Raw genomic sequence first — 20,337 nt, 5'->3', positions numbered from 1 at the left:
GAGGCATTGTTTCCATCCCACCTCTTTGATGGCCTGCATTTTGTGTATTCACTTCAGCAGAGACCCACCCAACCACCTCCCACTCCAGCTTCCTTGGTAAACAGCTGTGCTGGACTGCTTGAAGGGTCCTGTTGATCTTGTCTCCTTTTTCTGGCTTTTGTGGATGTATCTGGCCTAGTTTTGTCCAAGTGAGATTGATGCATTTTGCATCTTTTCTTGGAGAGACATTCTAATTTTTTGAGGCACGCTTTCTTGGTTCTTATGCTAGGAAGCTGTACTACATATTGCCACCTCAGGAGCTGCAGAATGACACAACAAGAGGATATTCAGCATGCTGGTACCTCACCTCGCATTTCTGACACTAAAATGATGCTGTGGAGCCTACAGCTAAACAGTGTTCTGAAAATAAGTGTGAGTCCTTTTATTGACCACAAGTAGCTGTTCTGCATTGATTGAGTCTGCTCAGTTTGCTTTTATGTCACGGCTACCCTGCAACATACATTGCATGTCTCATTTCCCTTCAAGAATTATTGGGGTTATCCTCAGAGAAAACAAAGTCAGAAGGATGCAGTTGCTTAACTAGGGTTCAGCAACCCATGATGGTGGTATAGGTTCTTCACTTGGTCTGTGTCTAGATGTTAACTTGATCATCTTTGCTGGCTCTAGGACCAGTAGCCAGATGTGCAAACTAGAGACATTTCTGGTTCAGTGGCCACTCTCATCAACTTATATTTCCAGAGCTTGATGCAAGTTTGAAGATCACTCTATGGTGTATCCATTTTCCAAATCTTTTAAATAAAACCTGATAAATGTAGAAAAGGCCAGTATGTAAAGCTGCTAATTAGTTGGATCTTTCTTGTGCAGAAACCAGCCTTAATGCGTTTCAATGTTTATTCATTTGTCTTGGAAATGACTGCATACAACTCAATTTACTCTGAAGAGGATAGATGTCTTTACATGGGGAAGAGTAGAGAGAGGACTTCCTTGGATATTTTAGACTGTTCTTTGCTTGTTCTGATATATGCTGACCTTCTGCCAACTTTAGCTTTCTATTCATAGAGTTGCTGATGTCACTTTTTTTCTTCTTACCTTTCTCTGACTGGAAAAATTACAGTATATTTTTCCTGTTATTTGATATTGGGTGTCAGTGGGGAGTGTGCCTTGAAATTGCTACTAATTTATAGGGCATTTCACCTATGCCTGGGAGTCCTTGAGACCACCATTCCCTTGCTGTTGCTGTTTTCTTAGCAACCTTGCCTCTTCTCTGTATTCTAATCTCCAAAGGTGGGCATACGGGGATTTAGCTCCACGCTTCATAAAATAAAATGAACAGATCACTTTTCCTTTTCCAAGGGAGGGGTGAGACTGGACAGGTCTCTCCATGCTTCTCTCTGTACCACAAAGGGAATAACCAACTTCCAATTCCCTTCAACATCTCTTGTTCCTCCAAGGAGGAGACAGCTTTCCTTTGTTCTCTAGAGATGAAAGAAGCGGCCATGGGTCCTCCTGACATCTCCATGTGGCCATGGTTCCTTTACAAAAGGGGAGATGTCCTCAGGCAATCATTCTGAGTTTCAAAGAGTTGGATCCACTACTTAACATAGCTCCTGTGCCACTGTTTGCTTACTTTCCAACAATTCTGACAAAACGAGAGATGTTTACTGTAATGTTTCTTTTCCTTTCAGCCAAGGAATTCTTTTCCTTTTCTGACTCTTGTTCTTTGTGAATGGATAGAATGTCTGCTCACCTGTCTTCTAGTTTGCTAATGAGTTGTAAATCAAAGAGGCTTGCTTTCAGAGACCCAGTTAGTGAGCTCTTCTCTTCCCACACTGCTGCCCTTCTATGCCCAGAAGACCTTCCTTCTTGAGGCACATCCAAGGCACGTGTGGAGGGTTTTATTACAAGTTTGCTTGATCTGTCTTGGCCACTACATTGTTGTTGTCATTAAGTCATGTCCGACTCTTTGTGACCCCATGGACCAAAGCACACCAGGCCCTCCTGTTTTCTACTGCCTCCCGGAGTTGGGTCAAATTTATGTTGGTAGCCTCGATGACACTGTCCAACCATCTCATCCTCTGTTGTCCCCGTCTCCTCTTGCCTTCACACTGCATGTCTGAGGTTGTTGGTATTTCTCCCGGCAATCTTACTTCCAGCTTGGGATTCCTCCAGTCCAGCCTTTTGCATGATGTATTATGCATATACGTTAAATAAGCCAGAGGACAATATACAGCCTTGTCGTACTCCTTTCCCAATTTTGAACCAATCAGTTGTTCCATACCCAGTTCTAACTGTTGCTTCCTGTCCCACATATAGGTTTCTTAGGAGATAGATAAGGTGGTCAGGCACTCCCATTTCTTTAAGGACTTGCCATAGTTTGCTGTGGTCCACATAGTCAATGGCTTTTGCATATTCAGGCCACTACATGCTGCTAGAAAATCAATGTTTCAGTCTTCCTATAATTTCAATTTAAAAGTAGCTTTGGGGAATTTTTACTGGATGTAAATTGCTCTGAACTAAACTAGAGCATATATAGCTCCATAGTCTGTGGAAAATGGGCTCTGTGGTGGAGCTCATGTGTCCTTCTTCAAGGTATGAAAGTCTTATGATTTCCCCCCTTTCCACTGTGTTCCTGAGGAGAGAAATCTGAGCTGATTCTACCTACACCTGAACTAACAAGGAGCAAGAGGGAGGGGGGAGAGGTGGAATTATATACTTATGGTATTCTGCTGATCACACCAGACTAGCTCATCAAAGTGCAACTTTGCACTCTGGTGGGTTAAAAGAAGGCATTTAATGTGTTTCTCTAGGCCCACTAGGCAGTACTTACTATTTGGCTCCAGTCAACTGTTTTTGCCTAGTGTGCCATCTAAAATTAATCTCCAGATTTTCCCATATGGGGATTCTCATGTTTTCTTGTGCTGCAGCTGCCATAAGAATGAGGAAATGCATGTTTGAAAACAAGGCAGTAGAGTGTATAATAAACAGAGCTGTGCCATCTGTTTAACCAATTACAAAACAAAAGCAGGCTGATTTATCCAAAACAGACGGAGGCATGTGCATGTTAGAATAAACAGCCCTTTCCTCTTAAAGATGTACTGTTTCTAGCTATGGAATCAGCATTTTGAGTAGTGAGCCAGAGTGTCTGGTTGCCCTTTGTCTATATAAACAGAGAAGGCAAATTGATTTTACATTTCTAGAGATTCAACTTGATAATAATGCATGTCAAAGTGATTCTTCAGGTGTGCAGTCTTCATCTTCAGAAATAGTGTCTATGGAGGTTTCTTAACTTGTGGCAGTACACATCCGAAAGTTAAACTGCACAACAGTATTTCAGCCAGTTAGACAAAGTGTTAAGTTGAGGGTCTCCTACAGCAAACATTTGTGATTTTTAGGTTTAGGTTCATGCTTATGGGCAGGAATGATAGCAGAGTGTCTCTAGTTAAGCTCTGTGGGATTGGTAACGTAATTGAAATAAACTTTTTTAAAACTGTGGGTATTCTTCAAGTAGTATTTCTGGTGGTGCCAACTTTCATTCCAGTAACAATATGGCTTTGGCAGGAATGAAATCTTTTAAAGGTATTAAATCTGCAAGCATTTCAAGAGCAGCGCGCTAGTTTGACAGATGTTTGGATTAAAGCTGCATTTAGGCATCCTTTCTATATTACACACAGAAATCAGTTAGAAAATGTTGGCATATGAGAATGCTGGAGAATTCTTTCACAGTTCCTTCATGGCCTTGCCTTGAAACTAGTGTAGATCCTAGCATAGATAGGCCTTCAATAGCAGTCAGTTTTCCTATATTCCTTAGTTTCGCACGTGCAGTGCATTCTTTTTGCCAACACAATATCATTAATGAGCTCTCTGACTGTAGGCAAACCTGAGTGGCCAAGTGAATTCTTTTTGCTGCTGCTGCATAATTAATTTGGTATCTTGTGATTCTCATTGCTACACTGAAGAAAGCCAGAATTCCCCTTTGAGCCAACCTGACTTGTTGGTAGAATTGAATGTACCAGTGGCATTTTCCCACCAAACTGAATGCTTGGCCTCTTCTCAGAAACCTCTGTGGGTGTAGATGTTCCTTTGGATTCTTGCCCTGCCCTGAATAGGTCCTATTTTGTAATAATCATTCTATAACAACCTTGTGACTTAAAATGGAAAACAGATTGCTTTCCAGCCTTGCAATAAATACACAATTGTTTGTTGGAGGAGATGTAAAAAGCTCTGGCTGACACTTCACTTGATGGAATGTCATATTTTCCCCAGTATTCAAGCACTTTTCTTATAGTCTGACTGAATTTTGTGATTGAACTTTATTCATTCTTTTGTTTCAGCTCTTATTTCAGGAAAAAAACCCAGGAATCCGCTATCAATACACCATTCAAAGGAAACCTGATAATGAGAATGAGATCATTCCAGCTGAGTTCTTCTGGCAGTATGCATCTTGGACAAAATGCACTGTCACCTGTGGCACAGGTAATTATGTCTGCTTTCTGGTTTGTGTGGCTAGGTTTTCCCCTCAAATTGTTCTTTTGGGAGTGGCAAGAATTACAGACTTATCTCTGAGGAGTTACAATTTTTTTGTATTGGGATTTTCCAGAAAATGGTTGGATTTGGCTTCTGCTCTGTAGGCTTCTGTCTGCATTAGGATTCGGCTTGGGACATGAAACAGAACCATTGCTCAGTCTAGAGCATTCTCAGGAATCTATCTCACAGTAAGAAGATGATTGTTATACTAATAAATTAAATTAAATACCCAACTGCACTGCTAGATGAATGTATTGTTTACACTGGAGTTCTCAGTTGATGCATCTTATAGCTTGGAGTAGTGGAAAAAGGGGGATGTAGTCCAATTTCACTTTTCATCTCTAGAACAGGTCACAAAGACAGAGAGATAGGCAACGGAATTCCTTCACTCCCAGAAGAAGGGTGTTTGCTTGTGCAGCTGCTTACTGGCCTGTTGATGGTGATATGTGGGACCTGAAAATCCTTGTCAGTATCAATGACAAAGAAATGCCAGGCTACTGGATGCCCTTAAATCAATGGTTCCCAACCTTGGGTCCCCAGATGTTCTTGGACTACAATTCCCAGAAATCCCAGCTAGTGATGAAGTCTTCTGGGAGTTTTAGTCCAAGAACATCTGGGGGCCCAAGATTGTGAACCACTGCTTTAGATTAGACATGGGATTTTAGTGTTCATATCCCTGGGGATACTAATACTGTATGAATAGCAGCACCGCAGGTGCCACAGAGGCCCATCCCCCCCCCAAAAAAAACAGCTGGTCCACAGACTGATTACCGCATAGCGCTGGAGTCCATCGTTGCCATTGCACAATCTGAGAAGGAGCCTGGCTGGCACTTCTCTGTGCAGCTGACCACTCATCAGTTGAGCGGGAAGACTCCCCATCCTGCCTCCTTGCTGGAGTGGTTGGCTGAGTGGGGAGGCAAAGAAGTGCCAGCTGGGCTCCTTCCTGGATTGGCACAACAGCAGCAGCAACAAAAGACCCCCGTGCTGCACAGCTGCTGGTGAGTGGACCAGCCGGTTCTGGGGGCAGGGATGAGCCTCTACTTTAGATCATGACTTTGCCAATTCGTCAGGATGCAGAGAATTTGCAATAGAATGTAGGCATGTAAATATTTGTTTCTTCATCGTGGCCTCTGTGAATACACACAAAAGGGTTAAATCAGCGCCTGCGCTGGACCTCTTGGAATATTCTAGAGCTTGAAGAGAAAAGTAACAAAGTTTAAGTTGCCCCAATAACAAATGCTCCATCTGCCTCAGCCTCCAGTTCCATTTTACCGCTGTCTGGCTAGGAACCTCTCACTTGGGCTTTGCTAAATTTTTGTTAGATTTTCGGTATTTTTCTGATCACAGACTATCTTATCGCTATCCTCCATTGCCCTGATCTCAGACTGCCTTTGACCATTCTATTTGCTTCACACTGGGATTTATTGTATCCGGACAGTTACCCGCTCGTTAGCGGGCCACACGCCTTCAATCAACAATCCACATCAGTAAGACTGATCCTTTTCTCATCTGCTTATATCCCGTTCCGGTCCCTTCAGCCACTGTATTGTTTGTTCCTGCAAACTACCCTTTCAGGACAGTCACGATTGTTGTCTTTTTTGTCTTGAGGAATCCCACCAGCCTGGCAGTTGCAAGCACTGTAAAAAGTTCACAAAAGCTGCAATTAAAGCATGCCAACAGAGGTTAAAATATCACTTGTGGGATAAAAAATCTTTCGGCATCTCAACCATCCAAAATGGAAATCTCTTCCCCTTCTGCCACACCATGCGCCAACATTCATGCAACTTCTCCTCAGTTGTCTTCGGCTGTTCCTAAGGAAAACCCCACCAAAAAAATCTGCTGGCTTAAAGAAAACCTCCACCTCGACGTCGAAGACATATTCCTCTGCTTCGGTTAAATTACCAAACAAACCAAGCCAAAAGGTTCTACTAAGTCTAAAGAACCCCTCAAACAACTGCCTCCAGTCTCGGCATCGGTTCCTTCACTGATTTTGGAGGACTCTTCCCGGGATCGGGAATCAATGTCTGAGGCAGCAACCTCGCTACCTCCTAGACAAGTGGAGCCAGTAGTACCTGTGGGTCTGACATCTCTGACCCTGAGCCAACTTGTACAAGCTACCACAAGTTTGGCTTCTGGCCCAGATAGCCATGTGTCTACCAGGCAGGCATCTCCGGCTCCTTCTTCGCCATTGGTTCAGTCGAGACTGACTTCTCCGCCACGTAAGAAATCTAAGAAGACTAAGCATTTACTTCCCGACCGGCACCGTTCTCGTCATCGCTCATTTCGACGTCAACATAAACACTACGACTCCGAAGACTCTGACCGAAAGAAATGTCGCCATCGATGTCGAAGAGACTCCCCCGAGTCAGAATCCTCTGATCGACTGATCGTCGTAGACGAAAGAGGTCGAGACGTTCATATCCATCGATATCTTCCTCCTTCCCTTCTACATCTCCCCATTGACGTCAACACCGAAAAATTATCGACGTCGACAAAGACGATAAGCGAACACATCACACAAGTTCAACAAGGGCCTGTGCCACCTTTTTCAGCATCGACAGTCTTGCCATCTTTCCAACACACTAAGTCTGTATCTACTACCATGGAAAGACATTGTAAAAGACAGCACTCACCTTCCACATCAGAGGAAGAGGCAGACTTTTCAACTAACTCCTATCCTCCTGATGATGACACTCGTTACGATGCATCAGCAGATGATCTACCTGAAGGAGAAATAATGGGTTCAGATGCAGCTGAACCCCACCCCTCATTTCCATCTGAGGATTTTTCCTCGTATGTGCAAATGGTGTCTAGAATGGCTAAGACACTAAAAATGGACACAGAACAATCTAAACCACCAACTGAGGATCTGATTTTCAGTGACATTAATCAAGAGCACACCCCACCGCTCAGCTTAGCATTCATCCCTGCCCTTATGGACTTGATAAGAGATGCTTGGAATCAACCATCTACTTCTACACCCATTTCAAGGTGTATGTCCATGGAGACGACACCAATTTTCTCCTAAAACATCCTGTCCCCAATTCCTTAATTGTAGAGACAAGCTCCTCTAGGACAAATTCCAAGGTTCATGTTACACCTACTAACAAAGAAGGGAGAAAGTTGGAGGTCCTGGGTAGAAAGATGTATTCTTTAATCTCCTTTCTCCTTAGGGTGACCAACTACTTAACAGCAATGAGCGCCTACCAGAAACAACTATGGTTGAGAATCCTTCTGGCTCTAAAATTGCCTGAAGACATACGCTAGGGTTTTATCAATACTTACGAAGAGGCTCAGACAGTCTCTAAACATCAGAGACGAGCATCACGTCATGCTGCTGCTGCTGCTGCCAGGGTTCTGATGTCTACTGTCACCCTCAGATGTCATGCCTGGCTTAGAATCACTACAATCATAGACGATGTCAAAACAAGGATAGAAAACTTGCCCTTTGATGCTAAGGGCCTCTTTACTGAAAAGACAGATAGTAATTTGGACGAGCTTCATAAAATGAAGAAAACAGCTAAATCATATTCTGTGCAACAGCAACCAAGACTTCCCAGATATCAATGGCGTAGACCGTACTCACAATATTCTCAATCTTCACAATACTCACAACCTTCTCAATCCTTCCATCCCTTTAAAGGCCAAGGTCCATCCAAATCATCACAGGCAGCATCTTCTTCATCCACCTTCTGCTCTCAGTCCACCTAGCGTAGGCAATCCTACAAACTTCCTGCAAAGAAATCAAAACATTATCTTTGACTTCCCCTTACCCCTGACCGGACAGAAACATCCAACACGACTTCATCCATACTTATGAAACTGGACAATCGTAACCCCAGATACCTAGGTTCTAAACATCATTCAATCAGGATACCAACTAGAACTAATAGAATATCCTCCTTTGGGACAGGTAAAACTCATTCTCTCCAACCCTGTCCTAGAAGAGGAAATTCGCACCCTACTACAGAAACGTGCCATCCAGAAAGTACCCAGAAGAGACATAAAAAACGGGTTTTATTCTCGCTACTTTGCCGTTCCAAAGAAGGAATCAGACCAGTCTTGGATCTAAGGGAGCTGAATACTTACCTTCATGCAAAACGCCTCAGGATGGTCACCCTAGACTCCATCATTCATCTGTTGAGAAAAAAGGACTGGTTCGTGGTAGTGGACCTCAAGGATGCCTACTTCCACGTCACAATTCATCCAAATTACAGGAAGTATCTTTGTTTTATTTTCCAGGACACCATTTACCAATACCTGGCTCTCCCATTCGGGTTGTCCATGGCACCAAGGACATTCACAAAGTGCATGGCGCTGGTGGTAGTGTTTCTACGTGTACACGGAATCTAGGTTTACCCGTACATAGAAAACTGGCTCATAGTCTCTCCCTCCAGATGTCAAGCCATCAAAAACACCAAGTTCGTCCTACACACTCTAAAGAGCCTAGGTCTCACGATCAGTGTAAAAAAATCAAATCTCAAACCTTCCCAAGTCATATACATAGGAGCCAAGCTGGACTCCAACGTAGGCAGAGTATTCCTTCCCTCAGAACGAATCCGGAAAATAAGAACTGCTGTACACAAGTTCAAAACACACAGAACGGTCTCTGCTCAAAAGGCCCAACACCTTCTGGGACTCATGGCATCCACAACACCTGCCTTGGCCCATGCAAGACTAAAGATGCGCTCTTTACAAGTTTGGTTTCTGTCCCTCTTCAATCCCATTCACGACAGCCAAAGAAAGCGTCTTCATGTCTCCCCAGAACTGGCACAACAACTACAATGGTGGACATTTTTTCCACATCTCATGATCGGCCATCCTTTCAGACCCCTCCGGCTCACAATCCAAGTCACAACGGATGCCAGCCCCATCGGCTGGGGGGGGGGCACATTGCAGCCATCATCAAATTCACGCTTTGTGGTCCCAGCAGGACAAAAATCTGCACATCAATCATCTACAACTGTTAGCAGTCATAAAGGCGTTCAGAGCCTTTCTACCTCTAGTACATGGTTGTAGTGTTCAACTGGTCACCGACAACACCACGACCATGTACTACATCAACAAACAAGGAGGGACACATTCCAAATAATAATAATAATAATAATAATAATAATAATAATAATAATAATAATAATAATAATAATAATAATAATAATAATAATAATAATAATAATAATATAATTTATTGTCATTGTAAGTATATACACAGTATACCATACAACGAAATCCACAGACACCCAGAGACCAGACACATGCACACACATAACATTCCCCAAACACTCCCCACCCACTAGAAGTCCCCCACTAAAAATACAAACATCTACACCTCAGGCCAAGTAACACAGTCCAACTAATTATTCACTACTGGTGGTCTTTAAGCTCATTATTAATTGCAATTATAGCTCTAGGATAAAAACTATTTAGAAAACGTGTGGTCCGAGTCTTAATTGTTCTATATCTTCTGCCAGATGGTAACAGTTCAAAAAAGTTATAAGCAGGATGGGAGGAGTCTCTCAGGATGCTATGTGACTTCCTCAGACAGCGGGATGTGAAGATGTCATCCAGGGTTGGTAGCTGGAGCCCGATGATATTCTGGGCAATTTTAATGGTTCTCTCTAGAGCTTTTTTGTCCGCTACAGAGCTACTCCCAAACCATGCCAGAATGCCATAAGTTAGGACACTCTCAATGGTGCTACGGTAGTAGGACATAAGTAAATGCTGTGATAAATTTAACTTCCCGAGCATTCTCAGGAAATACAGCCTCTTCTGTGCCTTCTTTATTAGCATGTTGGCATTTATAGTCCATGAGAGGTCCTCTGAGATGTAAGTACCCAGAAATTTAAAACTACCAACTCTCTCCACTTCCTCACCGTTTATGTACAGTGGTAAATGTACATTTCTCTTCCTCCTAAAATCAATTATGAGTTCTTTAGTTTTTTTGATGTTAAGTGTGAGATGATTTTCTTTACACCATAGTATCAATCTTTGTACTTCCTTTCTATAAGCAGACTCATTGTTCTTATTTATGAGTCCCACCACTGTCGTATCATCCGCAAATTTAATAATTGCATTGGTGTTATATAGTGGGGTGCAATCATGTGTGTACAGGGAATAGAGGAAGGGACTTAGCACGCAGCCCTGGGGAGCTCCTGTACTTAGTACCAGGGTAGAAGAATGGTGGGATCCCATCCTTACTGACTGTGGCCTATCTGTCAGAAAATCCTTTATCCACATGCAGATCTCCTGAGGTAATCCCAGGTTGATCATTTTTAAAAACAACCTATTTGGTAGAATGGTATTAAAAGCAGAGCTATAATCCACAAATAACAGCCTTGCATAAGTTCCCTGTTGTTCTAAGTGGCTCAATACAGTATGGAGTACGATGGACACAGCATCATCAGTAGATCTATTTCTCCTGTATGCAAATTGCCATGTATCCAAAGAAGGTGGAAGACTAGCCTTAATGTAATCCAGCACCAATCTCTCAAAACATTTCATAATAACAGATGTTAAAGCTACTGGTCTATAATCATTGAGAGATACCACAACTGACTGCTTCGGGACTGGCACTATAATAGATGTCTTCAGGCAAGTGGGGACAGAACACTGCAACAAGGATAGATTGAAAATATCCGTAAAAACTCCAGCTAATTCTGCAGCACAGCCCCTAACAACTCGTCCCATGATTCCATCTGGTCCAGCTGCCTTTCGAATATTAATATTCTGGAAAGCACGTCTCACATCTGAAATCTGCAGTACTAGTGGTTGTCTGTCGATGGTAGATTCTAGTGATGTATTATGGACAGTAGGTGCTGGAATAATGGTTGTTCCTGTTTCCACCTCAAAACGGCTGAAAAATTGATTTAACTGCTCAGCCAAAAAATCACTGCTGCTACACAGACTGTTTTTGTTACTCTGACCAGTGATTTGTCGTAGGCCGTGCCACACTCGGCGAGTGTCAGAACTTTCAAGGTGTTGTTCAATTCTCTGGCTGTACATAGCTTTGGCATCCCTAATGCCCCTTTTCAGTTTAGCTCTGGCCTCTCTATACTGTAGTTCATCACCAGAATGAAAAGCAGCATTTCTGGCTTTTAATAAAAGGCTTGTTGTTAGAAAACACTCGTACTTGTCTTGTTGTAGCAATAACATCGATGCAGCTTTTGATATAAAACAGTACTGTCGAGGCATAAGTATCAACATTGTCCTCCTCAAACAGTGTCCAATCAGTGCTCCTAAAGCAATCTTGAAGTTGCTCAGTTGCATCCACTGGCCACACTTGTATTTCTCTAATTGATGGTCTGATTCTTTTAACAAGGGGTCTGTACGATGGAATCAAAAAAAGAGATATATGATCTGACTGTCCCAAGCTAGGCAATGGCTTCGTCTTATATCCATGCATGATGTTACAATATACCTGATCCAAGGTCTTTTCCCCTCTAGTGGGACAGTCCACATACTGATAAAAGTTAGGGAGGACGGTCTTTAAATTGGCTTGATTGAAATCACCTGCTACCACCAGCACTCCATCTGGGTAGGCCTGCTGCTGTTTGCTGATAGCAGTTAACAAACAACTCAAAGCTGTGGTTGTGTTAGCATCAGGAGGTATATATATTGCTGTTATTATAACATTAAACTCACGAGGCAGGTAAAAGGGGCGGCATTTCACTGCCAAATACTCCAAATCAGGAGAACAGTGAATGTCCATTATTTTAACATCTGTGCTCCAATTATCGTTTGTGTAAACACAAACCCCTCCACCTCTGCTCTTCCCAGATTCAATAGACCTGTCTGCTCGATATACTCTGCGTCCTTGTAGTTCAATTACCTCCCCTGGGATGGAAGAATCAAGCCATGTCTCTGTAAAGATCATAACGCAACAGTCTCGAATATTTTTCTGTAGGGAGATAGTAAGTTCCAACTCCTCAATCTTGTTGGGTAGAGATCTAACATTTGAGACAAAAAGACTTGGCAATGCAGGCTTGTGAGGATTTTTGCCTAACCTCACTCGTAGACCAGCCCTGCAACCTCTTTTCTGCTTGCGTTTTCTCCGTGTTCTTTTCTTCCTGACAGGGAGAGCAGGGGGAGTAACCCCCTGATATGCAGGCCGTCTTAAAAGCTCAGCTGGGATGTTGTAAGTTGAGACCCTCGATTCAAAGTTGCAACTGTCTCTGCCAATAGATAATAATTCTTGTCGACTGTAAGTTACTTGTGCCTGAGCACGTAGAGTCCATAATAAGGACCGATCTCTGGAATGCCTAGCCGCTGCAAATACTTGCGCCGCCATCTTGACCAACTGTCAATCTCTTCCGTTTCTAACAATCCGCCTATGGGAGTGGTGCTACCAGCACCACATCTTTCCAGTGGCAGTCCACATCTCCACCACAGACAACGAAACAGCAGACAAACTCAGCAGGTGGAAAACTCAGTCACACGAATGGGAGTTGAACAACGAAATCTACGCCTCTCTGTGTCATCGTTGGGGGATTCCCAAGGTAGACCTGTTGTGAGCCGTCTCAACAGAAAATGCAACCTCTATGCCTCCAGAGCAGGTCATGGGAAGGACTATCTGGGGGACGCATTCATGATTCCCTGGAACAGAGGCCTACTCTTTCCCTCCAGTCCCCCTGGTACAAAGGACTTTGATCAGACTACATCACACGAAATCAGAGGCGATACTAATAGCACCATACTAGCCTTGGCAAGCCTGGTTTCCCATGCTTCAAGCAATGGCTTTAGACATGGTCAGGCTGCCACCTCTACCACATCTTCTCACGCAGGATGCAGGTACTCTTCTTCACCCAGATGTGGAAACACTGCATCTGACAGCATGGAGGATCTCTCCTCTATCAGGGAGGTCCTAGATAGTGCTAGGAAGCCCTCTACTACTCGCCTATACTCCTACAAATGGAAGAGTTTTACTAACTATGCAGAAACTAGACACCTTCAGACTTCTCCTGTGTCAATTTCCACCCTGCTACAATACTTACATCATTTATTTGATCTCCGCCTTTCTATCTCGACTCTGAAAGTCTGCATAGCTGCCATTGTATCTTTCCAACCCAGGGAATCAAGCTCAGCACACCTATTCTCCCATCCCATGTTCAAGACGTTCCTTAAGGGTCTTGCCAACCATAGACCACCTACTAAATTACCTACACCTCAATGGTCTTTTCAGGTGGTTCTCCACACACTAGCTCGACCACCTTTTGAGCCAATGGCAACTTGTGACCTTTGGTTGCTCTCCTTTAAAACTTTATTCCTTGTGGCCATTACATCGGCAAGGAGAGCCAGTGAACTTGCAGCTCTCCGTTTAGACCAACCATATCTACAATTTTTTAGAGACAAAGTGATATTACACCTGGACTTGTCCTTCTTATCTAAAGTGGTCTCTGAATTTCACGTGAATCAGCCACTAATACTGCCTACTCTCTTCTCAGATCCAAAAACTGACACTGAGCGCATGCTTCACACCCTTGATGTGAGAAGAGCCTTAGCATTCTATGTTTCTCACACTAAAGACATCTGCACTTCAGCTAAGTTATTCCTGTGCTTCTATGGCAATAAGAAAGGATCTCCAGCATTTTTGTCAACCCTCTCCAAATGGCTTGTCTCTACCATTTCCTTGGCATATGAAATCCAACACAAGACTCCACCTGACTGCCTTAGGGCTCATTCCGCCAGAGCCATGGCTACCTCTACTGCCCTTCTACGTGGCATTGATATTCCTGACATCTGTAGGTCTGCCACTTGGTCTAATATCTCTAAATTTATAACTCACTACAGACTGGACCTGAGGGCTAAGAGAGGGACGAGCTTTGGGAGAGCAGTATTGACATCCATACTTCAGTGACGTCCCACCTTCCGGTAAGTGGGCGTGCTAGTCACCCTTTTGTGTGTATTCACAGAGGCCACGATTAAGAAAGACGGGTTACTTGCCTGTAACCATGGTTCTTCAAGTGGACCTCTGTGAATTCACACAATCCCGCTCTGCCTCCCCAATATTCGTCACTGAATGTGTCCAGCATAAGCTCAGGCTATTGTGGCAGATAAATGGAACTGGAGGCTGAGGCGGGTGGAGCATGCACTATTGGGGCAACTTAAACGTTGTTACTTTTCTCTTCAAGCTCTAGAACAGGCTTGTCCAACCTGCGGCCCAACAGCCGCATGCAGCCCAGTGCAATTTTTTATTTTTAAAGAAATTCCAAAGTTTCAAGTTACACTGCCGGCACTTGTGGCCGGAATGTGGCTGAGGCATGTCACAACAGTAGAGGGGGAGAGAGGGAAGGAAGGAAGGAATGGGAGGGTAGGGGACAGGGGGGCTGCGTGACTACATTGTGCCGTCCCTGTCAATAGGTGGACCGCCTCCCGGCCCCATAAAGCCGCCGGAGTCGAAGCTGGCAGCCCCCGCTGTCTGAGATCGCAGCTGCTGGTAAGCGCACTTGGAGTGGGGCTGCGGAGGACGGCTAGGGCTGCTCCCCCATGCGGCCCAAACCAAATGTATGTGCGGCCCAAATCAAATTTTCATCTTCTAATGTGGCCCAGGGAAGGTGAAAGGTTGGACACCCCTGCTCTAGAATATTCCGAGAGGTCCAGCGCAGGCGCTGATTTAACCCTTTTGTGTGAATTCACAGAGGTCCACTTGAAGAACCATGGTTACAGGTAAGTAACCTGTCTATTTGTTTGTATAGCTGTGTGTCCCCTCTCTTGTTGTCAACTGGTCAAGCTATCATTGAAAACAGATTGAAAAATGGGAAGCACAAAGATAGAAAGCAGAAAGCTTGGCTTCATTCTTTGACATACAGTGGGGAGACAGGGCAATTGCTGAGTAAATTCTTTTTCTGGAGAAAGAATTATACTTTGAGTATGTGAAAGCAGGAGAATTGGAAGAAATACACAATACAAATTCATTTTTGAAATACTGTAATTTCTCATCCCACACCCCCAGAATAGATTTTCTTCCATCTAGCTGTGGAAATCCCTGGTGAGTTCTGGCAGCTGTAGTGGGGAAAAATCCAAGGCGTTGTTGTTGTTGTTGTTGTTGTTGTTGTTGTTGTTGTTCTGGCTTTACTCCCAAGAGAACATCTGCCTACTTATGGGAGTTTTCGACATGCATTTACACTTTGACGTGTATCCAGTTTACTTAATTCCACAGCAGTAGGTTTGTTGAGAAGCATAGGTTTCTTCAGTAGCTCTCTGAAACATACAAATATATTTCCTCATTTCCAGCATTGCTTAGTAAGATCACCCAGAGGGGAAAAAATCATTTTTTCACTTAACAAATGGTTCTTCTCTCTTTACTTTCTTACTTTTTTACAGGTGCTTTGTGTATAAACTTCTGCAAATTTCCAAGATACTATGAGGACAAACATGATTCTAACAATTTGAAGGCAGAAATTGCCATACGTCTTATTAAACCTTATTGTGATCTAATGAATAGGTTCACATTCCAGAAGCTCCCCTGCCTGCCTGTGATGGGCCGACTGGCCTACTCCTAAGAAAACATTTGCTGCAACCCTGCCATGACCATCTCTGGTTTTGCTGTTTCAGAAGCAGTCAGGGAGCTTTGATGAGGCCTCATCCTCATAAAGATGGATTCTTTTCTTGCTCTTAGATAATGTTTGAGTATGATTTGGAAAATGGCCATGTCTGGAATTAGGACAGAGAATCCCCCCTTTGCCTGATCAACTTTAGTTTTGCTGCAGGGTGCCTTGCTCTGAAACATGATAAAGCTTAGCTCACTGTAATAATTTTATCTGCTTCCTTTGCTCAACTAGCCTGTCCTGCAAGCCACCAGTCCCTCTTTTGAATATGCATTCTTATTCATGCTGTACATCATGTGTCTTTCCCCCATTTGTTTTGTTTGTTTAATTTATATATTACCCCATTAGTGCAAGTCACTTTTCTGGGCGGTTAACAACATAATACATTAAATAAACCATGAACAAAAATTACAGTAAAACCATAAAATAAAAGAAATCAAACTAAACAAGTTGTATCAGCCATCCAGCCAGACCTGCAGCGTGGAGTAGAGGGACAAATGGGGAATGCAAGGAGCACTTTCTCAGGTTTATTTCTCAGCAAATTGCCCCATAGAAAGGAGAGAAGTCCTTTTGCTAGGCAGTCAAGGAAGGGCTATTTTCCCACCCTTTATAGCCTAAAGTCAAGACAGTTACATTTGCAGCGGAATAGAGGAACAGAGCTGAAAACCTCGAAGTGTAGCTCTGGGAAGCAAGAGAGTACTGGGATGTGAGGCAGCAAAGGAGTGAGTTGAGGAACTCTGTACTGATACATATGGCAAATTAGCTTCATTGGGATCTGGAAGGAGCCAAAAATGGATTGTGTATTCTGTAGTGCAGTACTTTGAGGACAGTAAGCACATTAGCTTCCTGCTTGCACACACACTTGGAATATTTACTACAACATACCTTTACAGTGGTGCCTCGACTTACAAAATTAATCCGTATTGGAACAATGGCCGTAACTCGAAATTTTCTTAAGTCGAAGCACCATTTCCCATTGAAATGCATGGGAACGGGATTAATCCGTTCCAGCATTTCAAAAAAACAAACACAAAAAAATTAAAGCACACAGAAAGCCCCATCGGAAGGCACTGGGGCATTAAAAAAACAACCCAAAATAAACAGATCAGGAAAAAAACCCAAAATAAACATTGAGCAATCCCCATGCTGGGACTGCAAAAAACAACACTGCAAAGAAACATAACCCCCCTGAGCTGAAACCCACCCTGCAAAACCCACCCAGAAGTTTGTAAAAAGGAAAAAGCAGCACCTTACCAGACAGACTGAAGCCTCCGAGGCACTCACTCCCAGCAGGGAGCCTCCTCCTGCACTGCCGTCCACGGAGGAGCCCCTCCAACCCACACGCCTCAGCCCAGCCAAGCCCTTTGGATGTCCTTACTCATGAGTAGACCCACGTGTTTGGCCACACCAGGGATGGGCAGGGAGCCCACCGGCTTCCCGCGCCCGGCGGCAATCTGGAGCCGCCCCGCCTTTCCTTCCTCCTCCTGCGCCACAGGAGTAAAAAAGTTCCCTCAACCCCCTGCTCTAACCATTGGGGTGAAAGAGCTACAAAGAAGCAGCCTCTTCGCCACCAACAGTTTGAATTTCCCACCCTTTTCCCCTGCCTTTTTCTGTTCTTAGGTCGAAGCTCTGCTCACAAGTCAAAGCAAAATTTTGCGGCCGGAGCTTTTCATAACTCGAAATTTTCATAGGTAGGGGCGTTCATAAGTCAAGGCACCACTGTATTTCTGTAACTATTTCCTAGGTTTTTTTAATGGTCCAAAATGATAAACTATGCTAAATTGTCGCATTTTCAGGAAAGGATCCTAAAGGATGTTAAAAAAAAATCTCTTTCAGTTCAGCATTACCTCCCGGATACTAGGTATGCACCTAGAAACAGTTTTACACCTATGTTTTGGTTTTTTGAATGGTTTGGAGTAGAGATGGGGATATTTGTATTCAAATATCTCCATCTCTAGTTTAGAGGTATTTCCCCCATTGGAATTCATTGACCGGTTTTCAATGCATTTCAATGGGTTTTTTTTTCCTTGACGATGATTTCGCTGGAACGCATTATCGTAGTCAAGCGGGGCACCACTGTATACAGTAGTCTCTTCCAAAGGTTCTTAGAGAATGAGTGATCTGCTGTCTGAAGTATACAGATAGAGGTCCTAGATCCTCACCCAGGAAGTTAGCAGTTTGACTTTCTTCTTTGCTGAATAAGGTTGTTTTATTGCATAGGTTCCTCTGCAATAAAAATGCATGGGTTTTTATGTAGATTATCTGATAATGTTAGCCTAGTTTTATCATTCTGTTTTAGTTTTTTAAACCTTGTCCTTAAGTGTTGGATGGAAAAAGCCTTGATTCAGTTCTTTCACGCTTTCCCCCCATAATAATTTTGTTCATTAATGCCCTAAGAAAGCAGTATGAGGCAAGTCTCTCTGTTAGCTGGGGCAATACAGTAGTACCTCGATTTAAAAATTTAATGTGTTCTACAGCACGTTATGTAAAGCAAAAAATTTGTAAACCGAAACACGGACTACAATAGGAATGGGGGCGGCACTACAAACCTCGAGGCACAATGCATCCTGGGGAAACTTTGTTTTTCTCAAAAAAATTGAAAAAAAAACCGTAAACTGAGGCATTATTTTCAACGGATTTCCATTCGTAAATGGAAAATTACGTTAGCCAAGGCATTTGTAAACCAAGGTACTATTGTATGTAGGGTGTTCCTCCTGCTGTGCTTGTTCTCTGAGTCGAGCAATTCAGTATTATTGCAGGGCTCTGCTTAACTTGAACTCTGCCATGAGTGGGAGGTTTCCAGAACTCTTTCCAAGCCTTGTGTGTTTTCATCCATATGAGGGAGTAGTGCTGTACTCTGCTGTTCCAAACACAATGGGACTGTTATTCTCATAGAGAACTTGCAGCATTCTGGGCCAGGCCAGTCAAAATTTGCTTCCTAGGAAGTCCCATTAACCAATTGGTGCATGCAGATATCACAAAAAAGATAAAACACTTGTGGCCTTCACCATTGAGAGATTTTTGTTTTTTTAATGACTGGGAATGCTCAGGGACTGAGTAATAAAGGACAAATTACAGAGCCCAGATTTTTTATTTATTTATTTATTTATTTATTTATTTATTTATTTATTTATTTATTTATTTATTTATTTATTTATTTATATTTTATTTTGATTTTTTTGCGCTCTAAGTAGTTCATCATGATGCATTATTTTAATTTTGCTATTTCAGGTATTCTGGACTATTACATGCTTGGCCACAAGAACAAAGTGCTAACCACTCAACAGCCTGTTGTAATGAATTTGTAAGATATTTTGCAGGCAAAGTTGCTCAGACATTCCGCTACTTGTATGCTGTAGTTAATATCTCTCATTTGGCTCTAACTTTGGCCTTTGCTTGTTCTGGATCAGTGGTCAGGGAACAGGGGTAAATTACCCAAATGGGGTAAAAATGAAAATCTTGGGGGTAATGAGGATGCGACCCTAACCCCCTTCCCTCCTCCTCCTCCTCTGCCAGAAGAGGGGGTCCCCAGTTGCCCGATCACCCCTTCCCGCACCCTTCTCCAGCCCGGCTACAACCAAGCCACGGTAGATGGCGGCTGGCGACAGGCCCCAGTCGGTGGCGTACAGCAGCCGAGGTGGTAGCAGTGGGGCTAGCTATAGCGGAGGGCGAGGTGCCTCTCCTTCCAGTGCCTGGAGAGGTGGATCACGGCAGAGGGGGTGGGCGCAGCCACGACAGCAGCCCAGGCCAGGCTCACCTTCCTGGAACTGGGACGCCGCCCCACACCCCATCCCTGTTCCTGGAGGAGCCCGTCAGGCGGCAGCACGGCTTCCTTCAGCGGTGCCTCCACACCAACCGGCCGGGCCTGGCGGAGCCTCTCATCCTCCATGCAGCAGCTGTCATGGCGCTTCGATGTCGAGTCTTGCAGGAGGCCTGACGCCAAAGCCCAACGCGGGGGCACTTCGGCAAGCAGCTGCCGATGCCAGAGTGGGAGGCGCCGGCGGGCACCCCCGGCGAGCAAGCCACCTGCTGCTCTTTGGCAGCCGCCCAGAAGCTGCCTGCTGGCAGAGAAAGGGAGCTGCCCCTGTGGGGCGAAGGACTGAGTGTGACACCGCCAGGCGAAGGAGGCACCCCGGGCACAGGCGGCGAGATCCTTCCTTTCAAATCAAGGGGGTAATGTCAGCGTATATAAATTTTTTATGGGGTACAAGGTAAAAAAGTTCCCTGACCCCTGTTCTGGATTAATGGAAAGGCCTCAGTATCTGCAGAC

At 43.9% G+C, this 20,337-nt stretch overlaps 1 protein-coding gene across 3 annotated transcripts in view; it reads left to right on the top strand.

Moving 5' to 3' along the window:
- ADAMTS7 (ADAM metallopeptidase with thrombospondin type 1 motif 7) overlaps positions 1-20,337 on the top strand; it is a 134,365-nt gene that overhangs the window by 58,393 nt on the left and 55,635 nt on the right. For all 3 annotated transcript variants that reach the window (XM_072982307.2, XM_020813218.3, XM_078380867.1), the window contains one exon: positions 4,332-4,473. In XM_072982307.2, coding sequence (XP_072838408.2) covers positions 4,332-4,473 — 142 coding nt within the window. The remainder of the gene's footprint in view (positions 1-4,331; positions 4,474-20,337) is intronic.

This window comes from Pogona vitticeps, chromosome 12 (assembly GCF_051106095.1).
Source record: "Pogona vitticeps strain Pit_001003342236 chromosome 12, PviZW2.1, whole genome shotgun sequence".
Taxonomy (NCBI): Eukaryota; Metazoa; Chordata; class Lepidosauria; order Squamata; family Agamidae; genus Pogona; species Pogona vitticeps.
The sequence above is the reverse complement of the archived record's forward strand: the minus strand, read 5'-3'. Positions and strand labels throughout refer to the sequence as shown.